The sequence below is a fragment of the Mobula hypostoma genome, chromosome 10 (genome assembly GCF_963921235.1).
Source record: "Mobula hypostoma chromosome 10, sMobHyp1.1, whole genome shotgun sequence".
Lineage (NCBI taxonomy): Eukaryota > Metazoa > Chordata > Chondrichthyes > Myliobatiformes > Myliobatidae > Mobula > Mobula hypostoma.
This window is the reverse complement of record NC_086106.1, coordinates 66,686,343-66,704,026: the sequence shown is the minus strand read 5'-3', so window position 1 is coordinate 66,704,026 and position 17,684 is coordinate 66,686,343. Positions and strand designations below refer to the sequence as shown.

General features: G+C 37.5%; 1 protein-coding gene across 4 annotated transcripts in view; it reads left to right on the top strand.

Moving 5' to 3' along the window:
* The window catches only part of diaph2 (diaphanous-related formin 2), a 638,125-nt gene that overhangs the window by 268,692 nt on the left and 351,749 nt on the right, over positions 1-17,684 (top strand). For all 4 annotated transcript variants that reach the window (XM_063060627.1, XM_063060626.1, XM_063060628.1 and 1 more), the window contains one exon: positions 4,622-4,736. In XM_063060627.1, the coding sequence (XP_062916697.1) occupies positions 4,622-4,736 (115 nt within the window). The remainder of the gene's footprint in view (positions 1-4,621; positions 4,737-17,684) is intronic.

Genomic DNA, 17,684 nt, shown 5'->3' with positions numbered 1-17,684 from the left:
ATTGATTAGTAAAAAAGATCTCATTGCTTATAGTTAAGACAGTTGCATCTCAAGGATGTGTGCACAGTTCACTTCTGCATTCACTTCAATACCCCTCATAATTTTGTATACCTCTATCAAATCTCCCCTCTTTCTTCTGTGCTCTAGAACCCAACCTTTTTTATACCATGGGTCCCTACCATTAACTGAGGGGTTCCTGAACCCCAAGTTGGGAACTCCTGCTCGAGAGAATAAAGGCAAACCTATTCAACCTTTCCCTAAAGCATTGTTGTAAATTTTCTCTGCACTCCATCTTTCCTGTAGGTTGGTGACCAAAATTGCAACAATACTCCAAATTAGTTCAAACCAAAGTTTTATACAACTTCAGTATAACATCCTAGCACCTGTACTCAATACATTGATTTATGAAGGCCGAAGTGCTAAAAAGCTTTCATTATGACCTTATCTAGGTGTGATGCCACTTTTAAGGAATTATGGACCACGGATCTATATTCCCCGATCCCTCTGTTCTCAGTGCCCAACTGCTCACTGTGTAAGTTGTCCCATGATTTGTCCTCCCAAAGTGCAGTGCCTCATAGTTGTCTGCATTGAATCCCATCTAGGCCTCGGGCAGACCGTCTAAGATTTTGACATCTAGGAACTTGAAGCTGCTCACTCTTTCCACCACTGGCCCTTAAATGAAGACTGGCACCTGTTGTCTCTTCCTAAAAGCCCACAATCAGTTCTTTGCGATGTGAGGTGGTTGTTGTGATGCTACTCACCCACCCGTTCTTTCGCAGTCCTGTATCAGTCTTGTACACTTTCTCATTGCCATCTGAGATTTTATTGATAACAGTGGTGTCATCAGCAAATTTATAAATTGCATTTGTGCTGTGTTGTGAGTGTAGAGAGAATAAAGCAATGGGCTAAGCATGCATCTTTGAGGTGCTTTTGAGTTGATTGTCAGCAACGAGCACATGTTATCACCAATCCGTACTAACTGTAGTCTCTTGAGGAGAAAGTTGTGGATCCAGTTACAGAGGGAGCTATGGAGGCCCAGCTTTAGAAGCTTAATGGTTAATGCTGAGAGGATGATGATATTGAACACCACGCTGTAATTAATAAGCAGCAGCCTGACATGTGTTGCTGCTGTCTGGCTGCTCCAAAGCAAAGTGGAAAGCCAGTGAGATTGAGTCTGCTGTCAATATATTGTGGTGGTAGGTGAAATGCAGCAGATCTAGGTCCTTGCTCAAATAGCCATAATCAACTATTGATGCATTTCATTCAGATAGATATGATTGCTTCTGGTCAATATACATAGAGGCAGCTCACCCTATTCTTCTTGTACACCAGTCTGATTACTGAAGCAGATGAGAACTTCATTCTGCAGCAATGCAAGGTTGAAGATCTCTTGGACATTCCATCCAGTTGGTTGGTACATGTTTTCACCACTCTGTCATATATACTATCAGCTCCTGATGCATTGCGAGTATTCACCCTTATGAAGGATGTTCTGACATCACATAGGCAGATTGCAGGATTAGCTGACACTGGAATTTGCATAGGTGTAGTGTTATTCTCCCTTTCAAAGCATGCATAAAAGGTGTTGACATGGGGGAGTGAAGAATCATTGGTATTTATGCGGTTAGGTTTCACTTTATAGGAAGTAACAGCACTATACCTCATAGTTTTGAAATTCTCCTGGTGTTCTGGCTAACATTTTTATCCAGCCAACGTCCAAAACATCTAATTTCTGGCTATTTATTTGAGCTTGCTTTGCACAAGTTGACTGTCACATTTCCTAACTTTGGAAATGATCCATTGATTAAACTGTGCTCTAGAATTCTCTATTCAGATCAGGTTACAATAATAGAAGTTGTTTTTATTTGATACCAGACTTCAATTGTCTCTGTCTGTAAACTCAGCTCCATCTACCTGCCTTTTCCCCATAACGCATAATTCCCTTACTATGTAAAAATCTGTCTAACTGTTTCTTAAATATATTTAGTGAAGAAGCCTCAACTGCTTCCCTGGGCAGAGAATTCCACAGATTCACCACTCTCTGGGAAAAACAGTTTCTCCTCATCTCCGTCCTAAATCTTCTCCCCTGAATCTTGAGGCAATGTCCCTAGTTCTAGTCTCACCTACCAATGGAAACTTTCCTACTTCTATCTTATCTATCCCTTTCAAATCTTTATGTTTCAAGCAAAGATTGTTTTGTATAAGGAAATAATGTTCTGATTTGCTTGTTGAATTCAAAGCTTACAATCTTCAGTTTTAGATTTTTCTTCATGATAAATGCCAATTACATTTATGATAAAACTTTCATCTCAGTTGATCTTCTGGTCAAAATGGCATTGAACTGCAGTCTTCATTGAGAATGTTGCTCCTAAGTAGGTGTTTTTGAAGTTCTTGGGGATGATTTTGGGGATAGAGGTGGGAGTTACGAGTCAGGTTAAGGGTTTGGGATAGGAATGTGAGAGAATTATAAGTTAGATTGGAGCCTTGCCCTCTGCATTTTGCAGACCAGCAAGGTGGATGGTTGACTAAGGACATCCGGAGTCAAGGTTGCCACTCTGTGCTCAAAGGCCAGTGATGTAAGCATGGGACAAAAGATATCCATAGATGCAGGACTGGTAAGCACTCTGGTTAAGGACCAGCGAGGTTGAGGGCTGGTGATCCACTAGGTCAGAGAATCCCCCCCAGATCAGTAGCCCTTAGGATCAGATCTCCATGGGAGCAGGGAACACCAGGTCAGTGCCTGACCATGATCAATTGGAAGTCGAAATCCAGGGAATGCTGGTTTGAAGTCCACTGGGGGAGTCAAAGGCCTATTGTCAGTGAATCTGCAGGAGGCCTAGAAGCCTGTTCTGGGGTTAGAGGACTGTCTGTGTGGGTTGGAGGGACGCAAGGCCTTTCTTTAGCTTTTAGTTTTCCGTGTTGTTCTGGTTAACATTGTAGGCATGCTATGTTGCCGTTCAAATGTGTGGCGATACTTGTGGGCTGGCCACAGCACACCCTTAGGATGTGCTGGTTGTTAAAGAAAATGGTGCATTTCACTGTTTCAATGTGCGTGATAAACAAATGATTCTCAATCTGTTTAATCATCGCAATTTATGTCTGCCTCACAATTCTGCAAATGTCAGATTGATCTTCTATAGCTCTGTGTTCATGAAGGATTTCCCAAATCCATCAAATGATTCATTCTTGATGCTTGAACAAACTGACTTGACAAATTTCAGTTTATAGCTGACACTTTATGGATTAGATATTCGATGAGTCCAGCAAATCTTGGTAGAACCCATCATCACCATTTTAGGAATCACGTATTTACTTTCTGTCTGTTGGAGCCATGTATATATTTTCTGTATTGTATCGTGTGGCGCATTTATTATAGTAATCTGTCTCATGGGTAGGGGTTGATAGAAGCAAATGAGTATAGTTGTTTAGTCAAGTAGAGACTGAGTAAGCCACGGGGAATGAAATGTTATTTGGAACGTTATTAGATTGCTTAAATACACTAACTTCACTAATTGGGATGTTATTGGAGTGCTAACTAGATCGCTAACTTTGTTATTTTGCTAGCTCAGTTATGCTAATAATGCAGTTAGCTAATTATACCAGTATGTCGCTAACTTAACTTCATTAGTTTTTTTATCGCCAGAAGATTGTTCATCTTTGCTTGTTTTGTAATAAAGGACCAAATGTACATTTTTGGAACTGGAAATTCATTATTTGGAAGTGCGTCGTAGAGTGTTGAGAACCCTCACTTAGTGTCTCAGATTGTTTTGGTTTATTTTCAGATAAGGGCCACAACCATAATTCCACCACTTTTATGATAACACAGCTAGTTCCAATTTTAACATAAAGATGGTGATATATTTGCCTGAGCTTCAGAATGTTCATTCTGTACTTCCGATTGGGCCACATGATAAATTAATGGTTTATAGTAAGAAGTAGACACTTTTTGTTCTTACTGGTTTTGTACATTTGGTAACTGTAAAAGGTCTTTGAATTTGTGGGGAATAAGAAAAATATAAAAGAAAGCAAATAGTAATCTTTGAATTATAGGGTGTTGTAGATCTCATACTAAGAACTTAGTAGAAGGTAAGCTTCAGATTGCATGCATTAGTGAAATATCTTAGGTGCCGAGCTGTTGTGAATGGGCAGTCATTTGTATTATTGAATTAAAATTAATGGTCTATGAAAGGAATAGTGAATCAACATCTGAGACAAAACGTGATTTATGGTGCCTTCTATAATGAGAAAAGAAGTATTATTTTGTTTTCCGACAATGTCTATTTGATTTAAGACTGAACTATTTGGAAAAGTTGTTTTGAAATGTAACAACCTGATATTATTGAATAGCAAGAAATTATAAATTATAAACCTGGTGTTCTTAAATAGAAGTATAATTTTGAATGCAACATTTTTAAAAAATTAACAAACATGCCTATTTGTGCAGCATGGTATGAAGAATGTTTACCTTGTTAGTCTTAGTCAAAAAAAGGTTATGGACAGTTGCCTGAAATGAAATTGAGTGGTAATAATTGTGATCTCTTAATGGATAACAGTTTATTATCATAGCTGTGAAACAGAAATGAGATCTTTAAATTTATTAAGTTCATATTTTTCATTCCAGATTGGACCCCGGGAAATGACAGAGACGTGTTTCTGGGTCAAGGCGAAAGAGGACAAATTTGAAAGTCCTGATCTTTTCTCTAAACTGATGCTCAGTTTTGCCAAGCAAGCAAAAGGTAACAGTTCTGTATCCTGAAACTACTTGCAATGTTTTTTGATTATTTTTATGTATTTAAAATGCACTGTTAGATTGAGTAACAATCTTCTCGAATTGAAAATCGTGTAGCACGAATTTTGACTTGAGTTTGATAAACATGAAAGAATGCATGCATAACCTCAGGAGTGGGGGAAAAACTGAAATGCACATTTTTATAGTATGTTTCTAAGGTACAGAATCAATGCTTTCTTTCTTTCTTTTTAAATCTTTTTATTGAGTAAGTATACAAAAAAGGTAAGCTATATAAACATTAATACAATGTTAAAGTATAATAAAATTCCAAAAGATAACAATACCAAAAAGAAAATACTACAAACAATGTAATTTAAGCATAAGAAACCAAAATAACATAATAGTATACTAGATTTTATATATATCAATAGAAAAAAAGAAAAAAAAAACCCCCCAAAAAAAACCCACCGTGCAACTAACTAAAAGCAAAGCAAAGCAATGGGCTAACTTGAAATCAAACAGAGTTAAACTTAAAATCACGTCCTCAATCCCGACCTCCATTAAAACAGTGAAAAAAAAAACAAGAAGGGTAAATATTACATTAAATGAAAATATCGAATAAAAGGTCCCCAAATCTGTTCAAATTTAAATGAAGAATCATGAAGGTTACTTCTAATTTTCTCCAGATTCAAACATAAAATCGTCTGTGAAAACCAAAAAAAGGTAGTTGGAGCATTAAGCTCTTTCCAATGTTGTAAAATACATCTTTTCGCCATTAAAGTAAGAAATGCAATCATTCTACGGGCTGAAGGGGAAAGATTACTAGAAATTTTAGGTAGTCCAAAGATAGCAGTAATAGGGTGAGGAGAGATATCTATATTTAATACCTTAGAAATAATATTGAAAATATCTCTCCAAAAAGTTTCCAAAGTAGGGCAAGACCAAAACATATGAGTTAAAGAGGCTATCTGCCCCGAACATCTATCACAGAAAGGATTAATATGCGAGTAAAAACGCGCTAACTTATCTTTGGACATATGTGCTCTATGCACCACTTTAAATTGAATTAGGGAATGTTTAGCACAAATAGAGGAAGTATTAACTAATTGTAAAATCTGCCCCCAATCATCCACAGAAATGGTAAGCCCCAATTCCTGTTCCCAATCTACCCTAATCTTATCAAATGGAGCTTTCCTGAGTTTCATAATAATATTATAAATCATAGCCGATGCACCTTTCTGACATGGATTAAGGTTAATTATCGAATCTAAAATATATATAGGAGGAAGCATTGGAAAGGAAGGAAGTATAGTACTTAGAAAATTTCTAACTTGTAAATATCTAAAAAAATGTATTCTTGATAGGTTATATTTATTAGATAATTGTTCAAAAGACATAAGGGAACCATCTAAAAATAAATCCAAAAACCGTAAAATACCCTTAGTCTTCCAAGTTTGAAAAGCGCGATCCATAAAAGAGGGAGGAAAAAATATGTTACCTAAAATAGGAATCGCTAACCCGAATTGATTAAGATCAAAAAATTTTCTGAATTGAAACCAAATACGCAAAGCATATTTAACGATCGGGTTAGAGACCTGCTTAAGGCGTTTCGAATCAAAAGGAAGAGATGAACCTAAAATAGAACCAAGTGTATAACCCTGAACAGATTGTAATTCCAATGCTACCCATTTAGGAATAGATAGTATATCCCGGTCAAGTAACCAAAATTTCATATGTCGAATATTAATAGCCCAATAATAAAATCTAAAGTTAGGTAATGCTAAACCTCCATCTCTCTTAGCTTTCTGTAAATGTATTTTACCCAGTCTCGGATTCTTATTCTGCCAAATAAATGAAGAAATTTTAGAGTCGACTTTATCAAAAAAAGATTTAGGAACGAAAATTGGTAATGCCTGAAACACATATAAAAATTTTGGCAAAAAAAACATCTTAACTGCATTAATACGACCAATCAAAGTTAAATATAAAGGAAACCATTTAGATGAAAGTTGAGTAATATGGTCTATTAATGGTAAAAAGTTAGTCTTAAATAAATCTTTATGTTTACAAGTAATTTTAATCCCAAGATATGAAAGGTAATTATTAATCAATTTAAATGGAAATTTATAATATAAGGGAAGATGTTTATTAATCGGAAAAAGTTCACTCTTACTAAGATTTAATTTATAACCTGAGAAAAGACCAAATTGTGCTAATAACTCTAAAACAGCAGGAATAGATCTCTCAGGATTAGAAATATATAAAAGTAAATCATCAGCATAGAGTGATAATTTATGGGACTTTAATCCCCGAGTTATCCCAGTAATATTTGAAGATTCTCGAATAGCAATTGCAAGAGGTTCTAATGCAATATCAAATAATAGGGGACTAAGAGGACAGCCTTGTCGAGTACCACGAAAGAGAGGAAAAAAAGGTGAGTTTAAAGAGTTAGTACGAACCGAGGCTACAGGGGAGTGATATAACAGTTTAATCCAGGATATAAATTTCAGGCTAAAATTAAACATTTCAAGCACCTTAAATAAATAAGGCCATTCTACTCTATCAAAAGCTTTCTCGGCATCTAAAGAAATAACACACTCAGGAACATTTTGTGAGGGAGTATAAACGATATTTAACAATGTACGAATATTATAAAAAGAGTAACGACCTTTAATAAAACCCGTTTGGTCTTCCGAAATAATAGAAGGAAGTACTTTTTCTAGTCTATTTGCTAATAACTTAGAAAAGACTTTAGAATCAACATTTAATAAAGATATTGGTCTATAAGATGCACATTGAGCAGGGTCTTTATCCTTCTTTAGTATTAAAGAAATTGATGCTCTATTAAAAGATTCCGGAAGTTTACCAAGTTTCAAAGAAGCCTCAAAAACCTTATAGAGCCAGGGAATCAATAAGGAAGCAAAACATTTATAAAATTCAACGGTAAACCCATCAGGGCCAGGAGCTTTCCCCAGATTCATAGAAAAAATAACATTCTTAATCTCATCCATTGTAATGGAAGTATCTAATAAAGAAGACATATCCTGTGAAATCTGAGGAAAGTCTAACTTATCTAGAAAATCATTCATATATTTAGAATCTCGAGGAGACTCTGATTGATATAAAGAAGAATAAAAATCACAAAAGGTTTGATTAATCCCCACATGATCCAATATCAATCGATCATTTTGGTTATAAATCTGATTGATTTGAGATTTAACATAATTAGATTTCAATTGATTAGCCAGCAGCTTGCCAATTTTATCACTGTGAACATAAAAATCACTTCTTGTTTTCTTTAATTGGTTTACAATCGAGGACGAGAGTAGTAAACTGTGTTCCATTTGAAGTTCAGTTCTTTGTTTGTATAGCTCCTCAGAAGGAGCCATAACATATTTCTTATCAATTTCTTTAATCTTGTCCACAATTGCCATCTCCTCCTGCTTCTGTTTCTTCCTCAAAGCAACGGAATACGAAATAATCTGACCCCGAATATAGGCTTTAAAAGTGTCCCAAAGAGTGTTAACCGAAATATCTTCTGTATGGTTAATTATAAAAAAAAGCTCAATCTGTTCATTCATAAAATTAACAAAGTCCGAGTCCTGAAGCAACAGCGAATTAAAACGCCATTGTCTATTGTTTGGTATATTGGCCATAATTTTAATAGAAAGCTTAAGTGGAGCATGATCCGAAATGGTTATAGAATCATAATCACATTTAATCACTGAAGGAATGAGATGAGAATCAATAAAAAAATAATCAATTCTTGAATAGGAATGATGAACATGTGAAAAAAAGGAAAAATCTTTTTCCTGAGGATGCAGAAAACGCCAAATATCCGTCGACCCAGAATCAGTAAGGAAAAAATTAATCAAATTTGCAGATTTATTAGGTAAAGTCCGTAAAGGAGCTGAACGGTCCAAAGCTGGAGATAAACAGGTATTAAGATCTCCGCCCCAAATCAATGAAAACTCGTTCAAATTTGGAAACTGATCAAACAATGATTTATAAAATTCCGGACAATCCATATTAGGAGCATAAACATTAACCAAAACTACTTTTTTATTAAATAGTAAACCACTAACCAATAAAAATCTACCATTCGGATCAGAGATAATATCCTGTTGTATAAAAGTAACTGAGGAATCTATAAAAATAGAGACGCCTCGAATCTTAGCATTGGAGTTCGAATGAAATTGTTGTCCCTTCCAGAATTTGAAAAAACGTAGTCTGTCCCCCCTCCGTACATGGGTCTCTTGTAAAAATAAAATTTGTGCTTTAAGTCTCCGGAACACTTTAAAAACTTTTTTTCTTTTAATAGGATGATTAAGACCATTAGTATTCCAGGAGACAAAATTAATAATAGACTCCATAAATCCTAAAGTCAACCCACAACAGGGAGGATTGACAATAGGCGCGACCCACAAACCCGGAGAGGGAACAGAACATACAAAAGATACCGGGGAAAAGGACGCAACCAGTACTTCAATAATGTATATAGCCCAAAGAAAAACAAACTAAAACGTGAAGCCCCTCCCGCCCCCCCCCAGCCCAAGACCCCAAGGCAAAATCTAAAGCAGACCCGCCAGAAAGAAGCAAGCGCTAAAACTACCCCCATGACTTCCGGTATACGCTCCCTAAAAAAAAGGTATAAATATGAAAAGGATCAGCTAATTGTAAAACAGTAAAAAAAAAAGTAAAAAAAAGTTAGCTCAATTAGAATACACACAGAACAGAACAAAAGCCGGAAAATATATATTAAAAAAAAACCACAATAAACCTCAAACTCATGAATAGACACAGCAACAAAAAAAATAGGATTATTAACATAAAGTGATTATAAAAAGCAAAACAGAATAAAATTTAAACAAAAACTACAAAATTTAAGGCCGCACAGGAAATACGTAAGATGACAAAAGGGAAGTAACCACCCAGAATCCCCTGGGAAAAGAAAGAAATGACGCAGTTAAAAAGAAAGTTTAGTAGCCATATTAAGAAATCGAAAGTAAACTTTTCTGCCCAAATAGGGCACAGAAAAGTTAAAACCAACCAATTCACAGCCTCCGATCGACGGAGAAAATTAAAAAGAAAGCAATTAAGATGTTGGAGATGAAAGTTGATCCAGATAACTCTGGGCATCCGATGGAGAATCAAAAAAACGAAGGGCTCCATCTGACATGCGAATCCTTAGACGTGCAGGGTACAGCAGCGCTGGTCTTAAATCCCTCTTATAGAATTCCGACATCACGGATCTGTAACGGACCCGTTGGTCCCAGATTGGTTTACTGAAATCTTCCACGAATCGGAACTTAAGATCCGAAAAATCAATGAAACCTTTAGATCGAGCAAATCGAAACAGTCTCTCCTTGTCTTGAAAGTAATGAAAACGTAAAATAACATGCCTAGGTCTATCTGACCTAGACGAGTATGATGGGATTCTGTGAACACGATCCAGTAGCGGTGGTTGGTCAGGAAATACAGTAGGGAATGCATCTTTTAAAAGTTGGGAGAAATATTTCATGGGGTTGTTACCTTCAGTGGCTTCCCTCACGCCAATCATTCGTAAATTCTGCCGTCGCATTCTAGATTCCAAGTCAGAGTTTTTAAAAGTCAAAAAGTCAAGTTTCTTCTTCATTACATTAATTGTTTCTTCGATTTTCCCCATCTTAAGCTCACTTTGTTGCGCGAATTTTTGAAGATCAGATATAGCCGACTGATGTTCCGCAATACATGTTTGCATCTTATCAATTAAACCGGCAATTTTCTGGAAATTAGTTGAGATTTCCGTATGAATCAGGTCTTTAACAGGGCCTGCAATTTCCGTACGAATCATCTCCCTAACAGAGGTTGAAATTTCCCTCTGAATTAACTCCGATATCGCTTTCAAAGTCACCGGTGATTCAGTCTGGGGGAGATCCGTAGCTTTCGGTTTAACCGGAGGTTTACCATCCTTGCCGTCTTTCTCGTTCTTAGACATAGCAGATCTAAGTTCCATCCAGTTGTCGGAGAATTCAGTTTAATTCAAAGTATTGTAAGAGTTGATGCCTTAATGGTTAATTAAAGTATAGCTGACCATAGAGAAAAAAAACTCAGAGGTAATGGAGCGAGTCAAGAACGCGACTTCACTCCATGAGCGCTACCGGAAGTCTCTCGTCAATGCTTTCAATGGAAATCATAAACTACATCTGGAAATCTAAATAGTACAGTATCACCATTTGATGTACATACGAGTGAAATTTAACAAGTTTGAAGTTACCTTCATTAGTCTTTAACTGTTGCTTGCTTTACCCTCTACTCACTTTACACTTATGAATGTAGCTAAGCGCAGTTCCATTGCTATATTCAGGTTTGCTGTTGATACCGCTGATATAGGCCAAATCAAAAGTAGTGATGAATCAGCATATGGGAGAGAGAATGAAAATCTAGTTTAGTGATGCCACAAAAATAATCTCTTACTCAATGTCAGCTAGACCAAAGAACTGAATATTGACTTCAGGAAGAGGAAACTGGAGGTCTATGAGCCATCCTTTTCGGAGGGTCAACAACTTTAAATTCCTCAGTGTTAGCATTTTTGAGGATCCATCTTGGGCCCAACATGTAAGTGTCATTAAAAAGATAGCATGGCACAGCTTCTACTTAGGAGTTTGTGAAGAATTTGGCATGACACCTAGGACTTTGACAAACCTCTATAGATATGTAGTGGAGAATATATTGACTGGTTGCATCACAGTCTGGGATGAAAACACCAGTGCCCTTGAACGGAAAATCATACAAAAAGTAATGGAAATCGCCCAGTCCAACATGGATAAATGCCTCCCCACCTTTGAGCACATCAACATGGAGCGTTGTTGGAGGAAAGCAGCATTCTTCATCACAGATCCTCACCACCCGGATCATGCACTTCTAGTTGCTGCCATCAGGAAGAATGTACAGGAGCCTCAGGACTCTCACCATCAGGTTCAGGAACAGTTATGACCCCTCAGCCATCAAACTCTTGAACCAAAAGGGATAACAACTCAAATTCACTTGCCCTATCATTGAAATGTTCCCACAACCAATGAACTCACTTTCAAGGACTTGTCATCTCATGTTCTCCATTTCCTTTGCTTATTTATTTTTTATTATTATTCCATTTAATGCACAAGTTGGTGTGGTCTTTCATTGACTCTATAATGATTATTACTCTATTATAGATTTACTGAGTGTGCCAGAAAGAATATGAATCTCAGGGTTGTATATTGTGACATATATGTACTTTGATAATAAATTTACTTTTGAACTTTGGAAATTTATTTGCTGCTGAATTTGTGTCCACTAAGAATGCAACTTTAATCACAGTTATTCAGTTTATGAAATAATTTGTGGTTAATCTTGTTAAATGTTTCTTTAAACTTTAAAATGGAAATTGCAGTCTATTGTATCAATGACATCATGGCAGATCCAATTTTCCTCTCAGCTCCAATTGCCTTCTCCCCATATCCCTTCATGCCGTTGACTAATGAAAGGTCTATCAACCTCTCGCTTGGCCTTCACAGCTGCCTGTGACAAAGTATTTAGCAGATCCACCATTCTCTGGCTAAAGTAATTTCTCCTCATCTCTTTTCTAAAGGACACTCTATTCTGAGGCTGTGTATTTTCATCTTGGACTCTCCCACCATAGGAAACATCCTCTCCACATCCACTTCCAAGTTGGCGCATAGAAGCTTACTAAAATCACTAGGGAATTGTTCGTATAATGAATGGAGATCATGCTTGTGGGAAAATTAAGTTTGATAACTTTTCCAAGGAAGTAGCTTTAATGAGAATCTACTGCCCTTACTGTGTGTAAGGACACAGCTGTGTAGCGAGCTAAACAATTTCTCAAAAATTATCCAAGATGGAAGCTTTCTTTGGGGTATTTAATGAGATCTCTTTTCTGCAAAACTGCAAAGTTAAGTAAAATAGGTATTAAGTTCAGTATAGAATCATCATGTGCCTGAGCCTGAACATACTAGCACTGTCAATTATACTCACAACTGGTGTTAACCAAAGTAGTTCACATATGCAGCACTACATAGTAATGCAGTGTAAACAAGAGTAAACTCGTGGAACAAAGATAAACTTAAGCATAATACTTTTTTCAAACTATATCCACTAAATGTTTACCCATATTATCAAAAACTTAAGACTCCGATATTGCTGTTTCAAAGGCAAATAAAGAGTGGATGGAGATGCAAGTCTTTCCACTGTGTGCTTCTCAGAATAAAAACTAACCTGTGTATGAAATTATACGTTAAAAAACAACTAGGGAGTAATTTTTGCTCATACAAAATAAATTGCGCCTCTCAAGGTCAGGACAGAACATTTTGTCACTTTATGGAATCCAATTTATAAGAAGGACCATTGCACCAAAGATAACAATCTCCAGAATAGGAAATGCTTGTAAATTACCCTGCCCAAAGAAGTAGATGGATCAGCAATAGATTTTGACTTTGAGTTTTATTGAATCTCTGCATATGTAGCCCATTTCGGGTTAGATTTTAGATTAGATTTTAGATTATGAGGACACTCAGTCCTCGTTTATTGTCATTTAGTAATGCATGCATTAAAAAATGATACAATGTTCCTCCGGTATGATATCACAGAAACACAAGACAGACCAAGACTAAAACTGACAAAAACCACATAATTATAACATATAGTTACAACAGTGCAAAACAATACCATAATTTGATAAGAGCAGACCATGGGCACGGTAAAAAAAAAGTCTCAAAGTCCCGATAGCCCATCATCTCACGCAGACGGTAGAAGGGAGAAACACTCCTGCCATGAGCTTCCAGCGCCACAAGCTTGCCGATGCAGCATCCTGGAAGCACCCAACCACAGTCCGACTCTGTGTCCGTCTGAAAACTTCGAGCCTCCGACCAGCCCTCCAACACCGAACACCGAGCACCATCTCTGCCGAGTGCTTCAACTCTGGCCGCCAAGCAGCAAGCAAAGCTGAGGATTCAGGGCCTTCCCCTCCGGAGATTTTGGTTCACACAGTAGCGGCAGCAGCGAAGCAAGCATTTCAGAAGTTTCACCAGATGTTCCTCCGTGCTCTCACAAATGCTTCCATCAAATCAGAATTGTGCATGGCCTCCTACTTGACAAATAACAGATACTCTTCACCGGAGAGACCGCGCGCGCTGCGTCATATCGCCATCTTCTCCTCCCGCCAAATTAGGGGATACTAGTCTTTCTGCTGCTAGGTTCCTGATGCTATTGTTAACACTGTAAATAGTGCAAAAAAAAATTCCCACATTGGACTTATTTTGTGATGCAGCCCTTCGAGCCACACCACCCCAGCAACACCCAACGATCCCAATTTAACCTTAACCTAGTTGCGAAACAACTTATGATGTCTTGTTAACCCATCCAGGATGTCTTTGGACGATGGGAGGAAAGCAAAGCACCCAGGGAAAATCCATGCATTCCATAGGGAGGGCATACAGAGACTCCTTACAGATGACACCGGAATTGAAATCTGCCCCAAGTTGTACGAGGGGTGATTGATAAGTTCGCTGCCTAAGGTAGAAGGAGTCAATTTTTGAAAACCTAGCACATTTATTTTTCAACATAGTCCCCTCCTATATTTACACACTTAGTCCAGCAATTGTGGAGCATACGGATCTTGGACCTCCAGAAAGTGTCCACAGCAGGGGTGATTGATAAGTTCATGGCCTAAGGTCGAAGGACATGAGTTTATATAGCTCTCGTTGCATGCAGTTCAACTCTTTGAGTGATTATGCAGCAAGTTTGAAGTTAATAACTCATCTCCTTCTACCTTGAGCCACGAACTTATCAATATCTTGATCTTCTGTTCACTTTTAGACTGATTGGATTATTATGCAATTTGTAAGAACCAATAAAATGAAGATGTGTTTAAGCACAGCAGGCATAGTGTGATTGGACAGGGATAGTGTGAGGAATTAAGGCTTTGGCTCAAGAGATTTAGTTGAGAAGTGGTAGCTAGGTTGAGGTTTCTGTCAAATTTCTCTTTATTGCATCAGTAGAACACAGGTTAGTGGTGTGCTTCTCTTGTGCAATATGGTACATCTGGGAAATCAGTGTCCGTGATACTATTTCTGTGAGAAGTGCATCTGGTTCTTAACAGAATATTATGGAGCTGGATGACGTATGGATCATTCAGAAGAATGAGGAGTTGATAAGTAGGAGTTAACAGAGAGATAGTCATATCAAATAATCAGATACTTATCAATTGGAAATGTTAGGCATATTACAGTTCAGTTATGTTCTGTCTAAATTGAAGTTCCATACATTCTGGTTTTCAGGTTTGTTACCAAGATTATTTTTTCCTGTTCACTCTTCAAGATGTTTTGGAGGATTTTTGCATCTAATGATTAATCATGGTTTTCTCTAACTGGGGAGCATTCTGTTCTGTTTCTGACCTTAAAATTGAAGGACAGGAACATTTCTTGCATCTTAACATAAAGTACCAGCAGCTAATTATCTCTGCCATATCAATATCTTCCTCTTTCTTTCTGGTATAGGTAATACAACATGTGTAGGGTTATATGGGAGATTAACTGGGAGAGTAGCTTTCTTCCACACGGATATCAAGGCTTTTCTTCCTTACCTGCAATTTCAGTCAGTTCTGTGGTTTGTGTGCTCATAGATTTCGTCATATTTAATTTGAAAGCAGTACATCTCAAGCTGTAATCCCTTGTGATATTGTTTAAGTAGCCCAGATTTATGTGGTAAATTTACTTTTCAGTGTTGATGTTTGCTTACCAGCAGTACCTTTGGTAGCTTAAAGGACAGAAGCTTGCATTTATACAGCACCTTTTAATATAGCATAAACATCATGAGGCACTGTTACATAGAAAATAATTGAATCTGAGCCAATAACAAGAAATCAGGGCTTATAGGTAAAATATAACCCAAGTGGTTAGATTTAAAGAGAGTTTCAAAGATAATGAAAATAAGAAATGCACAATGAGTGATTTCAGAGCTTAGAACTTAGGCATTTGGGTATATAGTATCCAATGACTGAGTGATATAAATTCAGATACAGGCAGGCTATCTTGGATGGCTAGAGGACTAAAGAAGATTAGCCAGTCACGAGGCCATGATAAAATTTGAAAATAAACATAAAAACCATGACATTTTCCTTCACCAAGAGCTGGTATAGACTAACTGAAATTGAATGATAGATGGTAGAATGGAGATTATGGATAGGTTAGGCTGATGGCTAAAAAGCTGGTTTGCAGAGCACAAACTCAGAAAGACCCAGCAGGAATGCATTGGAGTAGCAAGTCTTGACATAATGGAGTAATGGGTGAATGACCTTTTAGTAGGATCTTATTTACGAGGTGGAAAGAGGTCCATAGATTAATAGCACAAAACATCTTTTGTAGTTTTAGACCATTGTTAGGGTGAAAAGGCTTTGAAGATTTTTTTTCCAGTTCATGGAGGAAGGTTATGTTTGTCATGTGCTGAAGGTGGATAAAAAAATTTGACAAATTCATGATAATGAGTGAATCAGGAGAGATGATGATGAGGTAAAGCATCAGTGTGTATATAGAAATCAGAGCAGTATTTTTTTGGAGGATATAGATTAGGGGTGGAAAAAAGAGGGAACTTACCACCATTCAGGATATAAACAGTCCTTCAACTTGGGGCAGTGCTTCACCTGCAATTTTATTGGTGTCATTTATTGCATTTGGTGCTCCCAGTGCAGCCTCCTCCACATTGGTTATATCCGATGCAGATTGGGGAGCAACTTGGTTAAGCGTGTTCATTCCACTCACCATAAAAGCCAGGGTCTATCAGTGGCTACCCATTTCAGTTCCACTTATGATTCTCACATTGATATGTCTGTTATTGGCCTCCTCTACTGCCCTGATGAGGCCAAACCCAGGTTGGAGGAGCAACATAGGAACAAAAGAAATAGGAAAAGGAGTAGTCCATCTGGCCCATCAAGCTGCTCCGCCATTCAATAAGATCATGGCTGATCTGGCCATGAATTCATCTCCACTTAGCTACCTTTTCCCCCATAACCTTCAATTCCCCTACTATGCAAAAATCAATCCAACCTTATCTTAAATATATTTACTGAGGTAGCCTCAACTGCTTCATTGGTCAGAGAATTCGACGGATTCACCACTCTCTGGGACAAGTAGTTCCTCCTCATCTCCGTCCTAAACATCTGCTTCCCCCTGAATCTTGAGGCTATGTTCCCTCATATTCTGTGTTGGTAGCATCAATGTCGATAATTCTAATTTCCGGGACCCTTTCCTTCCTTTTTTTTCCTTTTTTTCTCCTACCCCCCTCCACTTGCCTTATTCCCATAGCTCCCCTATCCCCTCTCTTTTTAAACTGCCTTCATGACCTCCCACTGGTTCTCCTTGTTCATGGTCTACTGTCCTCTCCTATTAGATTCCTTCAGCCTTTTGCCTCTTCTACCTATCACCTCCCAGCTTCTCATGTCATTCTCTTTATTCCCCCTCCACCCACCTACTTTGCCTGGACTCATCTACTACTTGCCAGCTTGTCCTGCACCCCTTACCCCGATTTTTTTAATTCTGACTTCTTCCTTTCTAGTCCTGATGAAATGTCTTTGCCCACAACGTGAACTGTTGATTTCCCTCCAGGGATGTTACCTATCCAGCTGAGTTGCTCCAGCATTTTTGTATGTGTTGATCATTGATTGACATTGGATGTTTTCATGCTGACATGGAATAAAATTGTTGTTAGTGTCTCCGACTACGAATGAATGTACAAAAATTTATAGAATCATACAGCACTAAAATGTCTTTTTGTTCCGTCTCATCTTGCCAACCGTCATATGTATTTACACTAAACCTCTTCCTCAATGCCTTTCCTAAATACCTGTCCAAATGCCTTTTAAATGCTGCAATTGTATCTGTTGTCATTACTAGCTCCTCTTGCAGCCTATTCAGATAAGCAGCAT